Source organism: Squalius cephalus (assembly GCF_949319135.1).
Source record: "Squalius cephalus genome assembly, chromosome: 2".
NCBI lineage: Eukaryota > Metazoa > Chordata > Actinopteri > Cypriniformes > Leuciscidae > Squalius > Squalius cephalus.
This window is the reverse complement of record NC_137123.1, coordinates 51386231-51407026: the sequence shown is the minus strand read 5'-3', so window position 1 is coordinate 51407026 and position 20796 is coordinate 51386231. Positions and strand designations below refer to the sequence as shown.

The 20796-nt window shown below is 36.6% G+C and overlaps 3 protein-coding genes across 5 annotated transcripts in view; 1 reads left to right on the top strand and 2 right to left on the bottom strand.

The window, feature by feature from the left end:
- The window catches only part of LOC307144260 (EF-hand calcium-binding domain-containing protein 6), a gene marked incomplete at its 5' end in the record, with an annotated part of 30283 nt that extends 26761 nt beyond the window's left edge, over positions 1-3522 (bottom strand). Inside the window, 2 exons of one of the 2 annotated variants that reach the window (XM_079846505.1) lie at positions 2146-2228; positions 3204-3522. In XM_079846505.1, the coding sequence (XP_079702631.1) occupies positions 2146-2228; positions 3204-3522 (402 nt within the window). Of the gene's footprint in view, positions 1-2145; positions 2229-3022; positions 3067-3203 lie in introns of those variants that run through there. The other variant, XM_079846506.1, reaches the window with a different exon arrangement.
- A 368-nt stretch (positions 3523-3890) lies between these two features.
- slc25a4 (solute carrier family 25 member 4) lies at positions 3891-7943 on the top strand. The gene is made up of 4 exons (XM_079846526.1): positions 3891-5588; positions 6533-7019; positions 7109-7249; positions 7335-7943. Exons 1-4 carry the CDS (start codon positions 5478-5480, stop codon positions 7490-7492), a joined length of 897 nt encoding a protein of 298 aa, XP_079702652.1. The 5' UTR covers positions 3891-5477; the 3' UTR covers positions 7493-7943.
- Positions 7944-9166: 1223 nt separating this feature from the next.
- Positions 9167-18919, bottom strand: cfap97 (cilia and flagella associated protein 97). Of its 2 annotated transcripts, none has more exons than XM_079849206.1 (5): positions 18550-18919; positions 16395-17344; positions 16024-16313; positions 12079-12226; positions 9167-9715 (listed from the first exon to the last, which is right to left on the bottom strand). In XM_079849206.1, the coding sequence occupies exons 2-5, from the start codon at positions 17299-17301 to the stop codon at positions 9624-9626; spliced, it is 1437 nt and encodes a 478-aa protein (XP_079705332.1). In that variant the 5' UTR covers positions 17302-17344; positions 18550-18919; the 3' UTR covers positions 9167-9623. The 2 variants fall into 2 exon arrangements, 1 of the variants encoding a protein (XP_079705332.1); XR_013818992.1 differs by lacking the exon at positions 9167-9715 and adding an exon at positions 10024-10400 and having other exon boundaries at positions 11810-12226.
- Positions 18920-20796: the final 1877 nt, after the last annotated feature.

Sequence of the window (20796 nt, the reverse complement as noted above, 5' to 3'; positions counted from 1 at the left end):
AGACCTATAACACTTTAGTACTCTTTTTTTTTTCTTTCTCTGGAGAACATTAATATTTCTGCAAAGCTCTGAAGCTCTTCTAAACTGTGAAATATCTCAGAGATCATATTTCCATGTACTATTAATGTAAGCATATTCGGATAGCATGCAGATTCATTTGAAAACTGCACTAACTGAAAGATTTTTATAAGTAGGCCTACTGATTGTATTAAATATAATGAGTGACAGCATTTCAAGCTTCTTTTGTGACAAGATGGGATAGAGGGGTTGAGTGTTCATCCACACACCCACTCTGACTCTTGTGACGGGTGTGTGTGTGCGTGTACCCCCACTGTGTGACTAAGGCAGCTCTCGTGACCAGGCGGAGTCGAGGGGGCCTGTGTGCTGGGTTCAGTCGGTCAGACAGACAGGACCCCAGGGATAAGACTGGCAGGGTTAATCACACACAACACCCCCTCCAGAAGACAGACACCTGCAGATTTGCAGGACTTTCTCTCTCACACGCCCATTTGCACATATACTGCCCCCCTTCTCCTTCTCTTTATCGCTCTTTGCTAATATCTCTCCTGAGTAAACTCGGCTATACATTGGTGTTAACCACTGAGCTGCAGCTGAGATTTTATCAGTTCTTGTGTTTTATTCTACACGAGCAGTAGCTTTCTTTCTCAATGGGATAATGCCACGCTTTGATGTCAAAATGAGGAACACAGACCAGCAACACTGTCATTGAGAGGAAAGCACATGGGGATACTTGAGAATAGGCCTGTATTAAGCTCTGTAGAATCACATTGTGCATGAGACCTGCACAGTGGCTCCAAAACATGTAAATTAATTTTTATTTTTTTTAATTGCATTAAATACAATATTAAACCAGGCTGCATCTGCAACCGCTTTTTCTCAGATCTAATTTCACTTATCTTAGTTTTAGTTGTTGTTTTTTTGGCATAATTTTGAACTGGTCCACAGATGGAGTGGATGTATGAAGTCAGATAGCCCTAACTTCACACAGGTGTCCTAATATAGTAAGCACATGTGGAGTTCATCACATTAATAACAGACATTTTCAAAAGTTTGGAATAATTAATTATTTACATTATTACATTCATATTTTGAATGCTTTTGAAAGAAGTCATTATGCTCACCAATACTACATTTATTTGATCACACATACAGTAAAACAGTAATATTGTTGAATATACAATTTAAAAGAAGCGTTTCCTATTTTAATATATTTTAATTTATTCCTGTGACGGCAAAGCTGAATATTCAGCAGTCATTACTTTAGTCTACAGTGTCACATGATCCTTCAGAATTCATTCTAATATGCTGATTTGGTGTTCAATTATTATTAGTGCTAAAAATATCAATAATGGTCCTTATTATTATCATCAGCATTCATTATTTTTGTGGAAACAGTGATATGTTTTGGCAACATTTTGTGACATTCTTTGATGAGCATTTCAAATTATTTTGTGACATTCTTTGATGAACATTTCAAATTATTTCAAATTAATAATATTTCACAATATTACATCTTTAACTGCATTTTTGACCAAATAAATGCAGCCTTGGTGAGCATAAGAGACTAAGTTTTTTTGAAAAAAATACAAATTTTGACCGGTAGTGTATTTGAAGACTTCAGATGCAAAAGCCTCTAAGTCCATCTAAAGTTTTTGTTTAATATTAACATTTTGATCAGGCTCCTATGTATAGGTTTCTACCCAAGTACTGGCATTTCTGAATGGGCTGAGGCTGGGATTTAGTGAGTTTGAAGTGAAAGTATTTGATGAACGTATATGAACTATGTGTGGAGAGCATTCACTCAATATTATTATCTCATTTTTGACAGAGGTGGCTTTTAGAGGCTTTTGCATCGGAGGTCTTCATTTGTCTTTATTTACAGTAAACAGTATTAATAAACAGTACATTTATTGTATACTGTAGAATGTAAAAGCTAACCAACTATTTAAATTAAATTATAATTTTTCAGATATATCAAATTTAATAATATTCATGTATAGTTTTTAAATAAGCTGTGTAATAGAAAGCCACTGTGTCTTTTAATCCAATAATCATAAACATATCATTACACAGTAAGTCCCACTTTATATTAGGTGTCTTTTAACTACTAGCCTATGTACTTACATCTGTCATCCACGGACCAGTGCTGGAGTATGTTATATGAGAAAGCATACTAATGGATCGGTTCTCTGATGCCGCCCTGTGACCTATACCAAACACACAAACCAGACAAACATACAAATGATTTAATACATCCATTAGGCTATTTAACGTTACTTGAATGGGGGACCAAGACAAATAGCAAAAAGTTTCCAAACTAGGTTGTCATGAAAATATCACAACAGAATTATGTAAATTAAAAATATTTTAATATAAAATATTTTTAAATAATAATATTTTCAGGACCGATACATGTTCCTGCAGGATACAGTTGCTCTAAATGCACAAGTCTCTGAAACTAAGAAGAGACTCAAGTTTCACTGACCACTAGACAATTCATTCCTCTGATGAGACAGCGCCCTCGTGTGGTCGAATACGTGACAGTCTGAATAATTATGAAATGTACTAATTATGTTGGGTTTTTTTTATACCCAAGTCAAATTTTCATGACTAAAAGTTTCGTTAAAGATTCTCTAACGTGCATTCTTCCACAACATAAAGTCAGCAGTGTTTTATTCGATGTTAACTAAAATGCATTTTGATGAAGCAACACTCACTTTTAACGGCAAGTAACTGATTAACTTCGTCATATCTGACTGAAAATAAAAAAAATGGGCTACTTTTTTAGTATCTTATTTAAAAAACGGGACGATCACTGCATTAAACTAATTTGCATTGGATTGAATCATGCATTTTTGTTATAGCCTACGTTGTGTTGAAATCTCCCCCCTCAAAAGCAAAATCTTTAACGGAACTGGTTTCTTAAAATTTCCATAGCTAATTAGGCCTATGTAAAATGTCTCATGTGCTCGGTGGCTCATTATTATTATTTTAAACAAACATGTTTCACAGTCAGCAATTTATTCGTCCTCTAGCGCTGTTTCATGTGCTGAAATGTTGATTTACAGTCAGACCTCCATAAATTCACAAAGCATTACCATTAGGCCTACATTTAAATCACCAGTTGTAGGCAGTGCAGCCCCTTCATATCAAACTGCATTAATGTCAGGCTAGTGACTCACGGAAGGCAGCTAATCTGGCTTTTTCCTGGTCGTGGATGACCTCGTCTCCTTCGAGGATTTGCTCTGGAATATCTAACCCTCTTCTTTTTCCTTTCTCCATCAAAGAACTTCTATCACTTCTGCTGCTCTCACTGCGAAAAGCGGAATCCATGCTCTCCGTCCCTGGAGACTGAGGTCTGGTTCCTCTTTGAGGCGTCCAGTATCTCTGTTCTCTGCCGGAGTCTGTGGAAAAACCCCGGAGAGAGATGAAATCTGGATCTCCGAGTCTTGATGAAGGGTGTTGAATGGCCGGGAGCCGCACAGAAGCCACCGTGGACATCCTGACTGAAAAGTTTACGTTTTAATACAACTCTCCCTGGAAGCCCTTTTCCAAAGTGCGTTACGCACTAAGAAGAAAATAGATTAAATGAGATAAATTACGCATCGAACTCAGTCGCTTTATAATGGCTTAAATGTCAAAAGTGCCGTGTAGTATAATGTTGAAGAACTTTTATGAGAGGAGATACTGTCTGCCTACTGTTTTATTACATAAGAAAAGCCAAGTTGCCCTTAGCAACAGCAAGCTCTCGCGCATAGGGTTGCAGATTACGCGGGCAAATGTTCATACAGGAAATCGATCGAGAATACGCGTTTAGTTGGCTACTTTAATAAAGTCATACAATGCAATTTGTATGTAAATGTAATGAATCCTAACCCAATCCATAAAAGAAAACATTTAAATTTCAAATATTTATTTTCCTAATAATTTTCCAAAAAAAGAGGTTTTGTCAGATTTAATTCCCTGTTGGGGTCTGTTTAGTGTCCAACCTGAAGTAAACCCACCTACACATATAGTCAGTTTGAAAACATTCTTAGTAACAGAAATAAACACTTGGCAATCTCTATTTGGCATGTTTATTAATTTCTGAGCTTCAATGAAAGAAAGTGAATACAATAATTTTGTTCCTGTGGCTGAGGAAATTTGAGCTGATGTGTCATCACAGTCCTGGCACCCAGTCAAACTCTCATTGTGTTGTAAAGAAGAGTCTCCCACATTGTTTTAGTAACATTCAAATCCCACTCAAGAAGAATACTGCTGTATTGTTGCCCGGCAACAGCCCTAACTAACAGACTGAGAGGTGAAAAAATGGGGTAGTGGTTTCCAATATCTAAAACTGTTGTGAGAATGCGCAGGGGTCTAACACTCTACAATGGTATACATGTTATACAGTAATTAAACAGTAATATTACTCACAAGTTTCCTCAAAATCAATTACTCAGAACGAACTTATGTAATTAAACTTAAGTTTAACATACAATTGCCATCCAAACTTTGAAGTTATATATTGGGTACCAGGCACTAACACGTTATTAAGTAAGCATTTCAACATTACCTATGCCTAAATGATAACAATAAATAATAAACTAAGCTTATTTGTCATTATGCAATAAATCAGTGTAGCATTACAAATAGCTGCAGAAAACGTCCTGCGTATTTTAGGAGTCTGTCACGTGACACAGGTGCGCGTGCAGGCCACTATAGAATGAGCAAAAGTAGCCTATTCTTGTTTCTTGATCGATTATCCAGTAAATATCAGGAGGCAATCAAATGTAACGTGTCCCATCGCGAACCTACCAAGAACTGTAGGCTACTTTTTCATTGTTCAACTTAATGTTGGCCTAATAGTGTATCTTTTAAGGCTACTTTGAATATTAATCGTAATCTAACTGAACCGGTATTTTATAGGTACAATCAAAATAATTTGAAATATCACAATGCAAATTCAAATGGCATATATGCCATACATTGGCCTTTAACTAGACATTTACGCATATCAGTTTAATGGAAGTATAAATGAATTTTGATAATAAAATTAGTAAGCTAAAATTAGTAAGCAAAATTGCATTTTTGCATTGCATTTATTTTATTTAGACATACTTTATTCCATATGCCTACTATTTCTGTAATAGGCTACTTTTGGTGCAAGGTTCTGTGGTAAATTGATTTCTCATAATATATCTGAGAAATAAAAGTTGTCCTTTAAACGTCCCCAATTCAATGACCCAGGACATTAATGAACTTGCGCAAGACTCGTGGCCTGTGACCCAGGATATTTATTCAGCTTTGAGATTCTGTTTGGTCTCTCGTGGATCCATCATCTGCTCCTCTCGCGATAATGAGTCTGGATATATTGAGAGCAAACACGAGCACTCGTCCATTTGAAGGGGCGTCGCAGGGGTTCTTTTAGGGTCCTTTGGTTAGTGGTGACATTGTCTTCCAGGAGATAGGACATCATGTCTGACGCAGTGATCAGCTTCTTGAAGGATTTCTTGGCCGGTGGTGTGGCCGCTGCCATCTCCAAGACAGCCGTGGCCCCCATTGAAAGAGTAAAACTCTTACTGCAGGTACGTTTTGAAGGCAGAATCAATCATTTTAAAATATAAAAATGCTGGGTCGTTTTAACCCATGTTTGGGTCAAATGTGTACAAACCCAACCGTTGGGTTTAAAATGTAATTAAAAAATATAAACCAACGGTTGGGTTTGTCCATATTTGACCCAAACATGGGTTGAAACAACCCATCATTTTTTTAGAGTGTAGGCTATTGAATGTCCCCGTAAATAGCTTGGGAAAAAAAGTTGCGAGTAAGTCATACATTAGAAAGAGGGTGCAGTGAACTTGCATGTCAAGTTTATTTAGTTTAGAAATGTTACGGTAAAATTCGAATCAATTAATAAAACAGAATAGACTAAACAGGAGAGTTTTCCTTACAATTCATTATGGCGCTGTCCATGGTGCTACTTTATAAAGCGTTACTAAGACAAGCGTCACTGACAAACAAAAAAACTGCAATTTCAGTATTGAGTAAGTTTAACTAATGTTTGATACATTTTATTTGGTCATTTAAGTAGTGCTTTACTAAATAAATAATTAAATAAATAAATAAATAAAGTTGAAACATTTGACCTTGACGACTTCCGTCACTCCGAGTTCCGCGTTCATAAAGGCCAATCATGTGGGTTAAGATCGTGACTGTGAAGAGCAGCGATATTTGGTGTAAGTTTAAAGTTAAAAATAGTCTGGAGGCTGCAACCCAATACTTGGACCCCGCGCGCAAGATGGGTGTGACGCCATGTGCAGCTCGCTCTCGTGGACAGACTGATCCCTAAGTGTAATAATCACACTTTTTGTGGCTCCTTTATACAGGATGATCATGCAACACTGACACAAGGAAATAAATGAAATTACACTCAAAAATTCATATCCCATAATCCACATCCGATGTGTGACCACAATGATATCAAGGGTGCACTCTTCCACTTACCAATTCAAACTGTGCCGCTTCACAGGTCCAGCATGCCAGCAAACAGATCACAGCTGAGATGCAGTACAAAGGCATCGTCGACTGCGTAGTAAGAATTCCCAAAGAGCAGGGATTCGTGTCCTTCTGGAGAGGCAATCTCGCCAACGTCATCAGATACTTCCCCACACAAGCCCTCAACTTTGCCTTCAAAGACAAGTACAAGAAGATCTTCCTTGGAGGAGTGGACCAGAAGACTCAGTTCTGGCGTTACTTTGCTGGTAACCTGGCCTCTGGCGGTGCCGCCGGTGCCACCTCTTTGTGCTTTGTCTACCCTCTTGACTTCGCCAGAACAAGGCTTGCTGCTGATATCGGTAAAGGCGCGGCGGAGAGAGAGTTCAGTGGTCTTGGGAACTGCCTTACCAAGATCTTCAAGTCTGATGGTATTAAGGGTCTCTACCTTGGCTTCAATGTGTCTGTCCAGGGCATTATTATCTACAGAGCTGCTTACTTTGGTGTCTACGATACAGCAAAAGGTAAGCAGCTATTGCGGAAAATCTGACATGGATAAAATAAATTGCTTGTTAAATACAACTCAGTGACATGGTCAAACTCTATCACTCAGGTATGCTGCCAGACCCCAAGAACACACACATTGTCATTAGCTGGATGATTGCCCAGACTGTCACAGCTGCAGCCGGTATCATTTCATATCCTTTCGACACCGTCAGACGTCGTATGATGATGCAGTCAGGACGCAAAGGAGGTAAGCCTTTTGGCACAAACTATTGTTCCATGGATTTTGTGTATGATTAGTCGATCAGTCTAACGGATCATTTTCTTTCCAAAAGCTGACATTATGTACTCGGGCACAATCGACTGTTGGAAAAAGATCACTAAGGATGAGGGTGGCAAAGCTTTCTTCAAGGGAGCCTGGTCCAATGTGCTCAGAGGCATGGGTGGCGCCTTTGTGCTGGTTCTGTATGACGAGATTAAGAAGTACACATAAACATTCTCCATCCATCATGTCGATCCCATCAAAGGAACCCCTGAGTACTGTGTATGTCTTAACTGTGTAGAGTGTTAACAAACAGGGTGAAGTAGGGGAAGTGTACTTAGCCATGCTGGCCCAGGGGTGGATTTTAATCATGTGATCTTAGGTGGTCACGGCACCCTCCACCTCTACACTTGTAAATATATTTAACTCTACCTACTGCCCCCCAGTTTTAGATGACATTCAGTCTGGTCAGATTGAAAGTTATTTTTTTTCTCATTTATTTATTTGAATCAATCCCTCACAACTCTGAGAGTCTACAAGTTCTACAGTGGCTCTTCTCTTCTGTAGCTAGCGGAACACTCTCAGACTGAAGCAAGTGGCTGTACACTGGAAATCTGAATGTTCTTGTGGTTTATTCCACCTTATGTGTTCTTTTAATAAGAATAAAGCTGACAATACAACTAATCAGTGCTTGTGGTTTCTTTTTTATTATAACATTATTTCTTACTGCCAGATTTTATGATGATAGAAAAAGTCAAAAGTTTTGTAACAGCTGAGGAATGGACGTGGACTCATATTGGCTTTTGTAGTTTAAATTGTTTCACAAACATTTTAAATGAACAGAATTAATGAAGAAAAACTGTTCAAATTGTATCATTCCCATTTTAAACCAAATACAGAATATACAGTTTTTGGGGTCAGTAAGATGTTTTTAAGACATTTTGTAAAGAAATCAGTACTTTTATTCAGCAAGGATGCATTCAATTGGTCAATAGTTTCAGTAAAGGCATTTATATAAATTATTCAAATAAATGCTGTTCTTTTGAACTTTCTATTTATGAAACAATCCTGAAAAAAAATGATCACAGTTTCCACAAGCAGCACAACTCTTTTCAACATTAATAAGAAATGTTTCTTGAGGACCAAAAACAGCATATTATCATGCAACACTGAAGACTGCTAAAAAATTCAGCTTTGCCATCAAAGAGATAATTAGCATTTTAATATATTAAAACAGAAAATAGCTATTTTAAATCATATAAATATGATTAATGCAGCCTTGGTGAGCAGAAAATACTTCTATCATAAATCTTTTAAAAAACAAAAACTGACCAACCCCAAATCTTTTTTTTTCCAACAGAAATATATAAATATTTCAATTTCATAACCTAATATTACAATACAAGAGATTATAAAATTATATTACATATTATATGGCTAATATATTCTAAATTATAATCACCTTAAAAAGTATTAAAAACATTACTTGATGTTGAATGCACATTAAGTACTGATCTGTACAGAAATATATAATGTAATATTGGTTTATAATACTAGTATAATAGTAATAGCCCAGTAAAGGCTAGTAACAGTAACCAATTACAGTAATGCGAGTCAAACAACATAGCAGTGTCTTCCGCAACAATGACTACTGTGCCAGTCTCTGTGTTTGCATAATAACCTTGTTAGTCTGCTATGTGTCAACAAGTGTCAGTCAGTCTTTTCAAAAGCAATTTAAGAGTGACAGGTGAATGCCTGGCATTGTTACACTGATTGTAACAGATGGAACACTGTCTAAGCATGTGTGGCACTTCATATCAGCATGCCAGCTATTCAAGTGTCATTCAGCTGGGTCAATAAACAAACCACTTTTACTTTCCAAATAATGGAACAACACTGGATATTATCATAACGAATAAAGCATTTATTTCACATGAAATTTACAATTTCCAACAGATGTGTCATGTAATTAATTATTCTGATAACAGCAACATTGACTTTAAAATTATACACTTTTTTTTTTGTGTGTGTGTGAGTAAAATATAGGAACTGGTTAATTTCTGAATGTATCAGAAAATGGAATGTCACACTTTATTGTCCCCAAACAGTTTAGATTGTCTCCAACAAAATCTAAAATGTATATAAGCCACACATTTTTAAGTAATTAATGTCATTAAACATTTAGCTGTGTAGATTATCTTACAAATATTTCATTTTTATATCACTCCATATCCAGACAAATTAACGTGAGCTCAAGCGGTTCGTCCAGAATGTTTCATGTTGTGACCTACAGTCATATTTTCTACTTAAAGAGCAGAGCAGTGTTAGAGCAGAACATGTAAAGTGAAAGGGATTTTGAGGATCAGGACCATGCAGGCCGTGGTGTTGCCCTGTTGAGTTTAACGGTTCCCGGTCTCGCTTTGTGAGGACTACTGCCAGGTCTAGAAATCTTCCCTGTGTTCATGGAAAGACAGGAGTTGCACTATGTTAGGACTGTTCATTAACAATTTTGCATTAAATGTTATGCATGAAGCTAATCAACATGACAACAGTTGTCTGTGTTCAAATACAGTGGCTAGACTCTTGTTTATCAGTAAATAATGGGGAAAGACCTACCTAACAGTTAATATATATATATATTATATATATATATATATATATATATATATATATATATATATATATATATATATATATATATATATATATATATATATATATATATATATTTTTTTTTTTTTTTTTTTTTTTTTTTTTTTTTAATCTATCTCAGAGGAGTTGGATGCAAACTGAATGCACTATTTTGAAGAATCAAAAAGTATATATTATAAACAGTCGAAATAATTTGTTTATTATTTCTGGAATCTGCAACACAGCTGAATATGGGCTGATGTAATGGTGATGACATGCATGCAGACAACTGAACATGTCTTCATTCAAAGTGCCTCATGCAAACTTCGGCTTAAAGGCACACTACGCTTGTACCTTAATATAACAGCTTCGAAATCATTTCGATGGTAAACAAACTCGTAGTAGGGCGAATCATCCCGATAGCAAAGCAGGGGATGACGCCGCTGGCAAAACCAGCAATGCAAGTTTGAGAGGTGGCGCCCCGACAAATCTCGCGAGAATTAGAGCCCTGCACGGGCCTCAAATTTAGGCCCGAGCCCGGCCCTGGCCCGAGACGCTCAGGCCCTAGCCCGACCCGTGTCCGACAGCTCATCAGAATTATCAGCCCGAGCCCGACCCGAGCCCCTTTTTTTTTGTTTTGTTTTTTTCATTACACAGCGGCATTAAATTTTGCAGCCATTAAAATAGCTCAGTTTTGTTAGTTATGTTTCTTTGTTAGCTATGTAAATTAATGTTTCTTTTCATTTCTTTATTAGGTTAATTTAGACAAATGTTTGGAGCATTTTTTTTTAAATGACGACCAAGCAAACCGAGCCGACAGCAAGTAAAACATGTTTGATCAATTGAGCCTCTCAAATCAATGCTATAATACTTTACTTGTCTACAATAAAATCAATAGATATAAAAAAACTTCAAGCATATCACACAGACAGTTAGTTTAATAAATGTTTATTTATTAAACCACAGTGAGTAAAAACATTTTTTTGAAATACTGAGGCAGGCTCAGGCTGCTCGCAACAGCGCTTGCAAACGAAATGAGCAATAGCCTATTAAATTAAATAAATTAAAAACAAACTTGCAGATTATCTTACCTCAAAAATGCACCACAGAACATGGCCATTCTTTTTTTCCAGTGGTTTCCAACAGTTAAACGAAAACAAAGTCCAATCAAACGAAAAACATCAGAGGTTTCCAACAGTTAAACGAAAATAAAGTCCAATCAAACGAAAAGTTAGAACAGTCTCTAACAGAGCATCGTGGAGAAAAAGAATAGCTAAGCATCCACAGTGGAAGGTTTTAACCCAGTCCTCCTTTCTTCTATCACGAATTCTTCTCACGCACGCGATTTTTCTCTTAATATTCTCCATTATTTGCACATGAGGTGAATCGTGGGTCGCGCTGACGGGAAACCTTCTGTGTGCGTGCGTGAGACAGACTGTCATGTCAGTCATATGTCAGTGTAATTTTAAGATTAGCTGATGGCTATAATGGGCAGTATTTAAAACACGTTTTAAGTGCAGGGCACCTCCAGTTCCCGCGCGCGAGCAGAGAGATTCGCGCTCGGCACATTATATTCCGTGTGCGAGCAGAGAGATTCGCGCTCGCGCATTATATTAATGTAGCCTACTTTCACGCTACAATAATGCGCTCTCGACATTTGACAGGAAAAAAACGCCATAAGTTATGAGGTTACGAAATGTCTTATGTTTGTTTTTCTATCGTCAACGTCAACTTCTCATATTTTTTTTTTAATTAATGTCTAAAAATATAAAAAGCAGGATAACCCAAAAAAGGCCCGAGGCCCGGCCCGCATTTTAACTATGACGTGAAAATTGGCCCGAAGCCCGGCCCTAGGGGCGTAAAAAAGTCGGGGCCCGTCGGGCTCGGGCTGAAATGCAGGGCTCTAGCGAGAATCACGACTTGCTTTACGGCACGACGTCACATACATCAACAACATATGAAGAAGCCTCTATGGAAGACACTAGCACGCATTTCAGACGTGAATCGTGGCAGAGTCGACGAACGAAACGAAGAAAGCGTGGTCGGAAGAGACGGCTCTGCGTGAGTGGTATTTACGACAGTAACGTTAAATACAAGTACTCCACAGCGACTCTAGGGGTCGCTGTTTGAGAAAAACGGAAACTGCATAGTGTGCCTTTAAGTTTGTGTTGTGTGTGTGCATATACCAGATGTTTTGGTGGACTTGAGTTTGACCGGTGGAAGAGCTGTAACGCTTGTTCCCATGTATTGGCACTGCTGTTGATAATCAGCTAGCTGCTCATCTCGGGTCATACCAGGAGTGGGCTTCACAGATTCTAGACGCTTCAGGAATGCCTGAAAGCACAAATATTTAGATCAGAAATTTAATTCACTTCCTGAACTAATTTGGGCTTGCTGAATTACAACATGAATTATTAAGATGTATTATTATTAACATGCTGGCCAAGAATGCCAGTTATATACAGTACAGGCCAAAAGTTTGGACACATTACTATTTTTAATGTTTTTGAAAGAAGTTTCTTCTGCTCATCAAGCCTGCATTTATTTGATCAAAAATACAGAAAAAAAATGTAATATTGTGATATATTATTACAATTTAAAATAATTGGTTTTCAATTTATTATACTTTAAATTATCACTTATTTCGGTGATGCAAAGCTGAATTTTCAGGATCATTACTCCAGTCTTCAGTGTCACATGTGACATCCAGTCAATCACATGATCCTTTAGAAATCATTCTAATGTTCTGATTTATTATGAGTGTTGGAAACAGTTCTGCTGCCTAATATATTTGATGAATAAAAGGTTAAAAAGAACTGCATTTATTCAAAAAAAAAAAAAAAATTTTTATATAAATCTTCTTTATTATCACTTTTTATCAATTTAACACATCCTTGCTGAATAAAATGATTGATTTATTTAAAAAAAAATAAAGAAAAAAATTACTGACCCCAAATTACTGACCAGTAGTGTATATTGTTGTTATAAAAGATTTCTATCTTGAAAACATTTGCTTCTTTTTTTTCTTTTTTTCTTTTTCTTTTTTTTTATTCATCAAAGTATCCTAAAAAGTATCACAGGTTATGAAAAAATATTAAGCAGCAGAACTGTTTCCAACTTTGATAATGAATCATCATATTAGAATGATTTCTAAAGGATCATTTGATAGACTGGAGTAATGATCCTGAAAATTCAGCTTTGCATCACCGAAATAAATGATAATTTAAAGTATAATAAATTGAAAACCAATTATTTTAAATTGTAATAATATATCACAATATTACATTTTTCTTCTGTATTTTTGATCAAATAAATGCAGGCTTGATGAGCAGAAGAAACTTCTTTCAAAAACATTAAAAATAGTAATGTGTCCAAACTTTTGGCCTGTACTGTAGCTTGTCCAAAATCCTTATGGAAAAATGTATAAACAATAAATAATTAATAATCTAATTAATAAAATAATGGATCCAGATAATGGTTGAAAAAAATAAATAACATAAGACACTAAACACTGATTTACATAGATTTTTCATTATATAAAACAAGGAACATTTTAAACAAAAAACAACAACGATATTAACAGCATTAATAGTATAATAATACTTATTCATTCAATGTCTTTTTTAACAGAATTGATTTAATTGTTTGTTTTTTAACACAACCATGTTAATGTAAATTAAAATTCCACAATTCACATAAAATAAAATTATTTAATCATTACTAATGAATACTGCCATAACGTAAAAAAGGTTTACAATATACTACAATAGTAATAAAAAAAACTATTTTTGTGTGCTTAAAAATGTGCACAAATTTTCACAAAAATACCACAATTTTCCTCTTTATTTGGGATGAAATATGACGGATGAAAATTTCACAGTTTTTTTGTGATTCACCCTAAAGCTAAAAGCTTTCAGACATCTATGATCTCCAGGGGTGTAACAATATATCGTCTCACAATATATCGCAATACAAAAATGCAATAATATGTATCGTGGATAGTTCAACCAAAAAAAAAAAAAATTTATTTAAAAAGTTTTCCGAGTCAGTACTACATTAAACTACAATATATTATGATGAATATAATGTATAATAATGGGGGAATATTAGTGGGTCCTGATAATGCTTATGTTATAAGTCTTATGTTACCAGTAAAAAGTGGCCTAGATTATTTTAAATATATCTAGCCAGTGACAGAGTGCAAGCATATTCGTCTAAATAATTCTGTATTTTCAGGTTCAGAATCATGAATATATTTATTCTGGTGTCACCATTGTCCAAGCCTATTCATTTAAACCCACAATGTTATATCAAATTTAGCATTTAATCAACAGTAAATTTTTTCTGAACCTTTTATTATATGTCTTGGAGTATCGCAATAATATCGTGAGTTCAGTATCGTGATATGTATCGAATCGTGAAATTAGGGTCTCGTTACACCCCTAATGATCTCACATTAACTTGCCTCAAACAAGACGACCAAGAGAGTAGTGTGACTACAACTATGACCTCTGAAAAGCCACAGTGAACCATTGAGAATAAAAATAACCTGTGCACAAGGATCAGAATGTCACAGGCTGTTATGCCTCCGTATGTTGGTACAAACACCCCTTTGGAAACCACTCAGTAAGCAAAGCCCATGAAAAGAGCTGGGACTGGAAATAGAGTAAAGGTGAAGATAGAGGTCAACTCGCTCAGTGCTCTTAAAGAAAGAGAGAGACTGTCTTGTGTTCCAGCATTAGTTGCTAGGTAGTAAAATGCTAACAAGACCTGGAAGAACATGCAGTCTGAGTCACAGCTCATAATCCCTGCTTTTGTTGATTAAGAAGTATTTTATTTTCATTTTCCTGTTTTCTGCATTAAAAACTGACAGAGAGGATCTGACTCTGTAAGGCTCTGTGAGGGTGACCAAAAGAGAGAGAGAGCGAGAGAATATGCATACGTAACAGTAAACAAGCAAGGTTAAGAGAGCACAAAACACAAACACACATTATGTTGCTTCCAAAAGCACGGAGCCAGAGAGATCCTCATTTACTCGCCCTCCTTCAAATGTAATTTGAAGAGTTGCATAATACTCTCTCTCTCTCACTGAAGCTTAGATGAGGAAAGCACGGGGGTGAATTCGGTATAATGTCAAGACCAGCATGTGCGCAAAACTGCTTCCACCTGTCTCTTCTCGTCTCAGTCAGGTGGCCACTGTCTCTCTGCTTTCACTGGCTGTGGCTGACAGCGCCACCTAACCCATGCACACTTTCACAGAACACTTAAATAAACACGCACACAGAACACCATTACATGAATGAATAATATCACCAAAGAACATCTGGTGATACATACTGGGGCATCTGAGTAGAAGAGCACTGTAAATGACAGAATCGAAACATACATCGTCTGGGGTTAGGAATATTTCTTATATTTTTGAAAGAAATGTCTTATGCTCACCAAGGCTGCATTTATTTGATAAAAAATACCGCAAAATACAATTCGAAATAGCTATTTTCTACTTTTATGTATTTTAAAACGTCATTTATTCTTGTGATGACAAAGCTGAATTTTCAGCATCATTCCTCCAGTCTTCAGTGTCACATGATTCCTCAGAAATCATTCTAATATGCTGATTTGGTGCTCAAGAAACATTTATTATTATTATTATTATTATCAATGTTGAAAATGGTTGTGCTACTTAATATTATTTTTGTGGAAACCATGGTATAGCATTCGTTGATAAATAGAAAGTTCAAAAGAACTGCATTTATTTTTTTTTTTTTGTAACATGTCAATCTCTACGGTCACTTCTGATCAAATCAATGCATCCTTGCTAAATATGATCAATTTAAAATAAATAAATACTTGCTAAAATTGCTAAAATAAATACTGACCCTAAACTTTTGAACGGTAGTGTCCATGCACATGCTCATCATGTGTACACCTAAACACACAATTTCTTCCTTGACTGAGGCCAACAATTAATGAAAGCTTCTCTCTTATAATAGGAGTTGCTCTCAGTGTGATTAAAATTCAAATCTAATCTAAAGTTAAAGGGGTGTTCAATGCATAACTAAAAAGATAGGGAATAACTCCCTCTAGTGGAATGAGAGAAAATATTTTCTTGTGAAGAATCTGTTACTGACCAGGTTTTCCTTCTGGATTCGCTCTTGCTCTCGTTGTCTGTTGAGGGCGCTGTGGTAAAGGCGTATAGCTGGTGCACTGCTCCTCCGACTGCTGGTTTTGGAGCAGGCGGAGCTGCCGCTACGCGAACTAGCCGTGGAATGGGATAGTTCACGTAATAGCCTCTGATTCTCCCGGTCGATCTCCCATACCTCTTCATTTGAGAAGGAATAGTTCTTACGACTGCTGCCAACACTGCCAGGGCTGGAGACCACAAGTACCCTGTCTAATTGTTTCTCTACTTTTAAGAACACTGCAAGGGAGACAGACAGACAGAGATTCTTGAGAAACAGCCACAACAACAACAAAAACCATCTGGATTCATTGCACAAACCTGATCCGTTCTCTCCTTCAGAACTTATACTGCCCTGACCGTCCGAATCATCATTCACAGCCATCTCCTCAGCAACACTGGGCTGCTGTTGTTGAACATCTGCTGCCAAGTGTTCAGAGGGCAGAACAACATCAATGGACTGGGAAGGACTAACATTTGGTGTCGAGAGAGGGGTAACATCAGTGACTGTGTCATCAGATTCTGCCACTTCTTTTTGTCGCTCTTTCTGGTTAGCTGAACCCACCCGATGATGTTTCTGCGGGCGAATAGAGCTTTTCTCGTCACTGCTGTGTGAGGACTCCGGATCGGATGATGACGAGTGGCTGCGGCTCAGCTTGTGGAATTTACCAGCAGATTTTTTAGGCGTTCCATGGGACAATCTCTTATGTTTTGTTGATCTCACATCGTCCTCACTTTCATCGTCACTATGATGATATCCATCATCATCATCATCATCACGGTTAGCATTACCATTGAGTTTAAAAACAGCATGCTTCTCATCCAGCTCTCTTTCTTCATCAGACGAGTATGAATGCACACTAGATCGGCTGTTGTTCGTAGTCCCTGTGCTCGTGACACTTGGGAGTGTTGAGGAGCCTTTGAGAAGTACATCACTACTTTGTCGCTCTCTTTCATTTTCTGTCTCTTTACTCCGTCCCAGTCTGCCCTGCTGGTCTGAACCATTCTCCAATCTGGCTTTATCTATACTGTTCCTCCCACTTTGAACTTCACTCGCTATCTGATCCACTGAAACATGTGTCTCTTTTCCTGGTCTCTCATCATGTCGTTCTGAGGCCTTCTGTTTATTGAGCTGCCCATTCTCAGAACCATCAAGTCCATTAGCTTCACAATCACTGTCAAAAAACGAGTGGTCAACTTCTCCCTCTAACTCTTTGGGGCTGTACATGTCTGTAGTGTGTCTTCAAAAATGTGCCCTCATTCAGTGGAACCTGGATGACAAAGGAAAAAGAAGCTGCAGTTCAAAAACTTTTTTTATATACCAGAAACTGTTATTAGGCTCAACATGTGGAAAAATGAGTTGTCTGAACTATTTCAATGTTTTCTAGAGCTGTGGTTTCTCAAACCAGGGGGGCAGGGCCCACTACAGGGCCTCAGCAAACTAACAAGGGGGGAATGTTTGACTAACAATCATTAAAAAAAGCCTAAAAATTACAAAATTTCTTACTTCAATGTACCCCCTCAACAACTACGGTTGTAGAACGGTTGAAGGGTTCCTACTTCCTAGAAAAATGCAAATAGATTCTATACATATACATTTCATAAATTTGTTCTAGTTAAGCCAATATTTTAAAACGTTTTATAAAGGTAGATATTGAGTAAAAAAAAAACTATATATAAAAAAAATGTTATCCTTAACCTTGTCAAGGAAATCACGAACAAGAAAAGGCACAGTGTCTTCAAATATTATCGTGGATAATTTCGAGTAAAAAATGTGGAGAACCACTGTTTTAGAGATTGCTATTTTTTTTAATGAGCGCCAAAATATGGATTAATGCAAAACCGACATACCATATAGTTAGTTTTTAACTATTGTTTTGTTTCAGTTTGTTGAAATATTTGTTATTGTATAATGATTTAAGTAAATTACCACAATCCCTTGGAATACTTAACTTATATAACTTAGCTAATAATAATAACAACGGACAAAGACAATGATTACAAAGTGGAAAGCTTCCGAAAAGAAGTATGGAAAAATATATTTTATAATTTATCGGTACCACACTCATATTAAGAGGACTATTAAGTTAACTGAGCAGAAATGTGTCAATATCAAACCGATATCTAGTGTTTTCTAGCATTAATCAAAACATCAATACGCTTGAGACCTTGCAAAGCTGTTAAGGTAACGTTAACGTTACCAGGAAAAAACTCAATTAACACTCTTAAAGCAGAGGTGCTCATAACACACACACACACACACACACACACACACACGGGACATGTTTCTATGACAAGAGAACCAAGCAGTTTAGCAATGCTGCCACAGACATTCACGTTCAACAGACTGGCGTGCTCTACGTTTAACGTTAATGTGCATATGTTATTTTATAAACAAGACCATAAAACTGTACATATGCATGACTCAAGCACGCCCACGCAAACTCATACAGCTAAAGCAGTTAGCAGTGCCTACCTTTTGACATTACAACAAAACCATGCGGGACCGCGACACTGTCAGGCGAAGTCTCCAAAACATTTTAATTCGCTTTAAATCTCCAAATGCTTTTCAGAAAGACAAAGGTTGAAGATAAGAGTTAAAACAGACTCTTTCAACTGTTCAGCTCGCTGCACAGATGAGTGTGTGGGTTCGATAGATACGGTAACTAAGTGACGTCATTTCCTTAAATATTTTGGCGCCGCATCAGAAGAACGAGTCTGCGTTTAAAGGGATAGTGACATATTTTTCCTTTTTGAAATAACTATCCCTTTTTTATGCCCTTAATTCCTTCGCTAACTTCCCTCCATCTCATTTACTCAGATGTACGTCACTGCTTACGTTGCACGAGTGCCCACTACTGGCGGAACGCCATAAAGCCCTTGATCACTTGGGAATTTGCAATGGAGCTGATTTATTATTTACCGATTTATTTTATTTTATTTTTTTTTTTTCTTACGAATTAGTTTTACGCACCATTCTATAGCCTGTATGCTTGGGCTGTTAAAAAAATTAAATACAAACAAATATTAATTATATTAATATATTTAGTATAACATTAAAAAACACACAAACTAAAAATATAACAATACAATAAATTATAACTGTGTTTAAAAACAGTCATCTTAAGGTAGCTACAAGTATTAAATGTGATTAAATGTTAAATTGGGTGAGGGTAATTAAGCGCTAACTGTGATGTCAATCATTGTGTGGACTAATGGATCTGCCTGAAGTGTACAGCTGCGTCGGAAATCGCATACTCTCTTGGTTGCTTATTTTCAATAATGTTAAAGGGGACTGCTAAAAAGTATGTTCTATAGTATGAATGTAATCTGGACCAGGCTACTACATTAGGCATTATCACGTGACCAACCAGCATCAGTTTCGTTGCTTCACTACCATCAGAGAATGTCTGCTACCATTCACAAATCCTCTCCCGTGGCCTCATGGTAAAGTGTCCATCGTATGCACACTTCAGAATCTTGCCGTAAGAAGTAGGTTATCCGGGTACTTTTTGCCTACTCTTTTATGAGTACTTTCATCACGTAGGCCTATATGTTTTTTGCCTACTATAGTAGGGAAGTATGTGATTTCGGATGCAGCCTAGGAGTAGACCTGCTTCCTCTGTCAAAATCGAGGGGTCGAGCGTCTGTCCAAATAAACTTCTCTCTTCCACTTACTGAAGTTGAACACATTTCAAAATGGCGGTGGGGATTCCCCCGAGGGGAATTACTTAGGGAAGTTTTCAAGTGTGTTTTAAAGTGGAGTTAAACGCAGCCCGAGAAGAGAGAGAGCGAGGCCGTTAATGTAGTTTCGCTTTTTATGTAGGCTATTTACTCTGGCTAACACTTGCTGATATATGGCAATGCAAGCAGTTAATTTAATGTGTTTTTAATGTCTTCCCGTTTTTACACAGCTATTTTGTTACAACTATTCTAACTATTCCCTCTGGTTCTTTTCGGTCATATTTGGCCAAATTTTTGTTTTGTTTTTTGTTTTAGAATTTTTTTCTTCATCAGAATGGTACGAAACTGCGTCTCAATGTCCATACTATCCATCCTAAACAGTATGTGAGATTGAAATAAGTGTGTCCCAATTGCATATGTTGAAAAGAGTATGCCAGAAGTCAACTTTCCCGGCATATTTTCGAAGTGTGAATCCATGCTCACCGTCACTATAACGGCTAATATTACCCACAACCCATTGTGCTTTGGGGGAGGAACTACAAACACGAGTAGAAAGTGTTAAAACACTACAAAACATGGTGGAAATGAGATGAATATCTAATTTATTTTAATATCTAATAAAAATCTAATTTTATATGTTTCGGCACTTACTATGTGAACACACACACACACGCACGCGCGCACACACACACACACACACACACACACACACACAAAACATGAACATGATTCAAAAAGATTAAATGGTTCTAAACAAATAGTCAGTCCGCATACATTAGAAATTAATTGGAAAGGAATTTCATCAAGTGGAAATGTGGAACAAAATCTTATTGAAAGCAAATTTTTTGAGATATCAACCTTTATGGCTTTGATTTCCTCGCAATTTTATAGTAAAACTTGTTTAGGAAAATATATAGCCTATTTCATATAAAAATCGCAAATAGTATTATTGTTAATTTTTCATAACAATAAACGAAAAATTCTATAACATTTTTATATATCTATAACATATTTCTATAACTATCAAGTGGCGTCTTTA

Bases quoted from the DNA above. Each gene is read 5' to 3' on its own strand.
- slc25a4 (XM_079846526.1), top strand. From the start codon at position 5,478: ATGTCTGACGCAGTGATCAGCTTCTTGAAGGATTTCTTGGCCGGTGGT. The intron at 7,020-7,108 runs GTAAGCAGCTAT...TCTATCACTCAG, and splicing joins TGTCTACGATACAGCAAAAG to GTATGCTGCCAGACCCCAAG. The intron at 7,250-7,334 runs GTAAGCCTTTTG...TCTTTCCAAAAG, and splicing joins GCAGTCAGGACGCAAAGGAG to CTGACATTATGTACTCGGGC.
- cfap97 (XM_079849206.1), bottom strand. From the start codon at position 17,301: ATGTACAGCCCCAAAGAGTTAGAGGGAGAAGTTGACCACTCGTTTTTT. The intron at 12,227-16,023 runs GTCAGTAACAGA...TTGTGCTTTCAG, and splicing joins GAATCCAGAAGGAAAACCTG to GCATTCCTGAAGCGTCTAGA. The intron at 9,716-12,078 runs GTATATGCACAC...CCATGAACACAG, and splicing joins CAAGTCCACCAAAACATCTG to GGAAGATTTCTAGACCTGGC.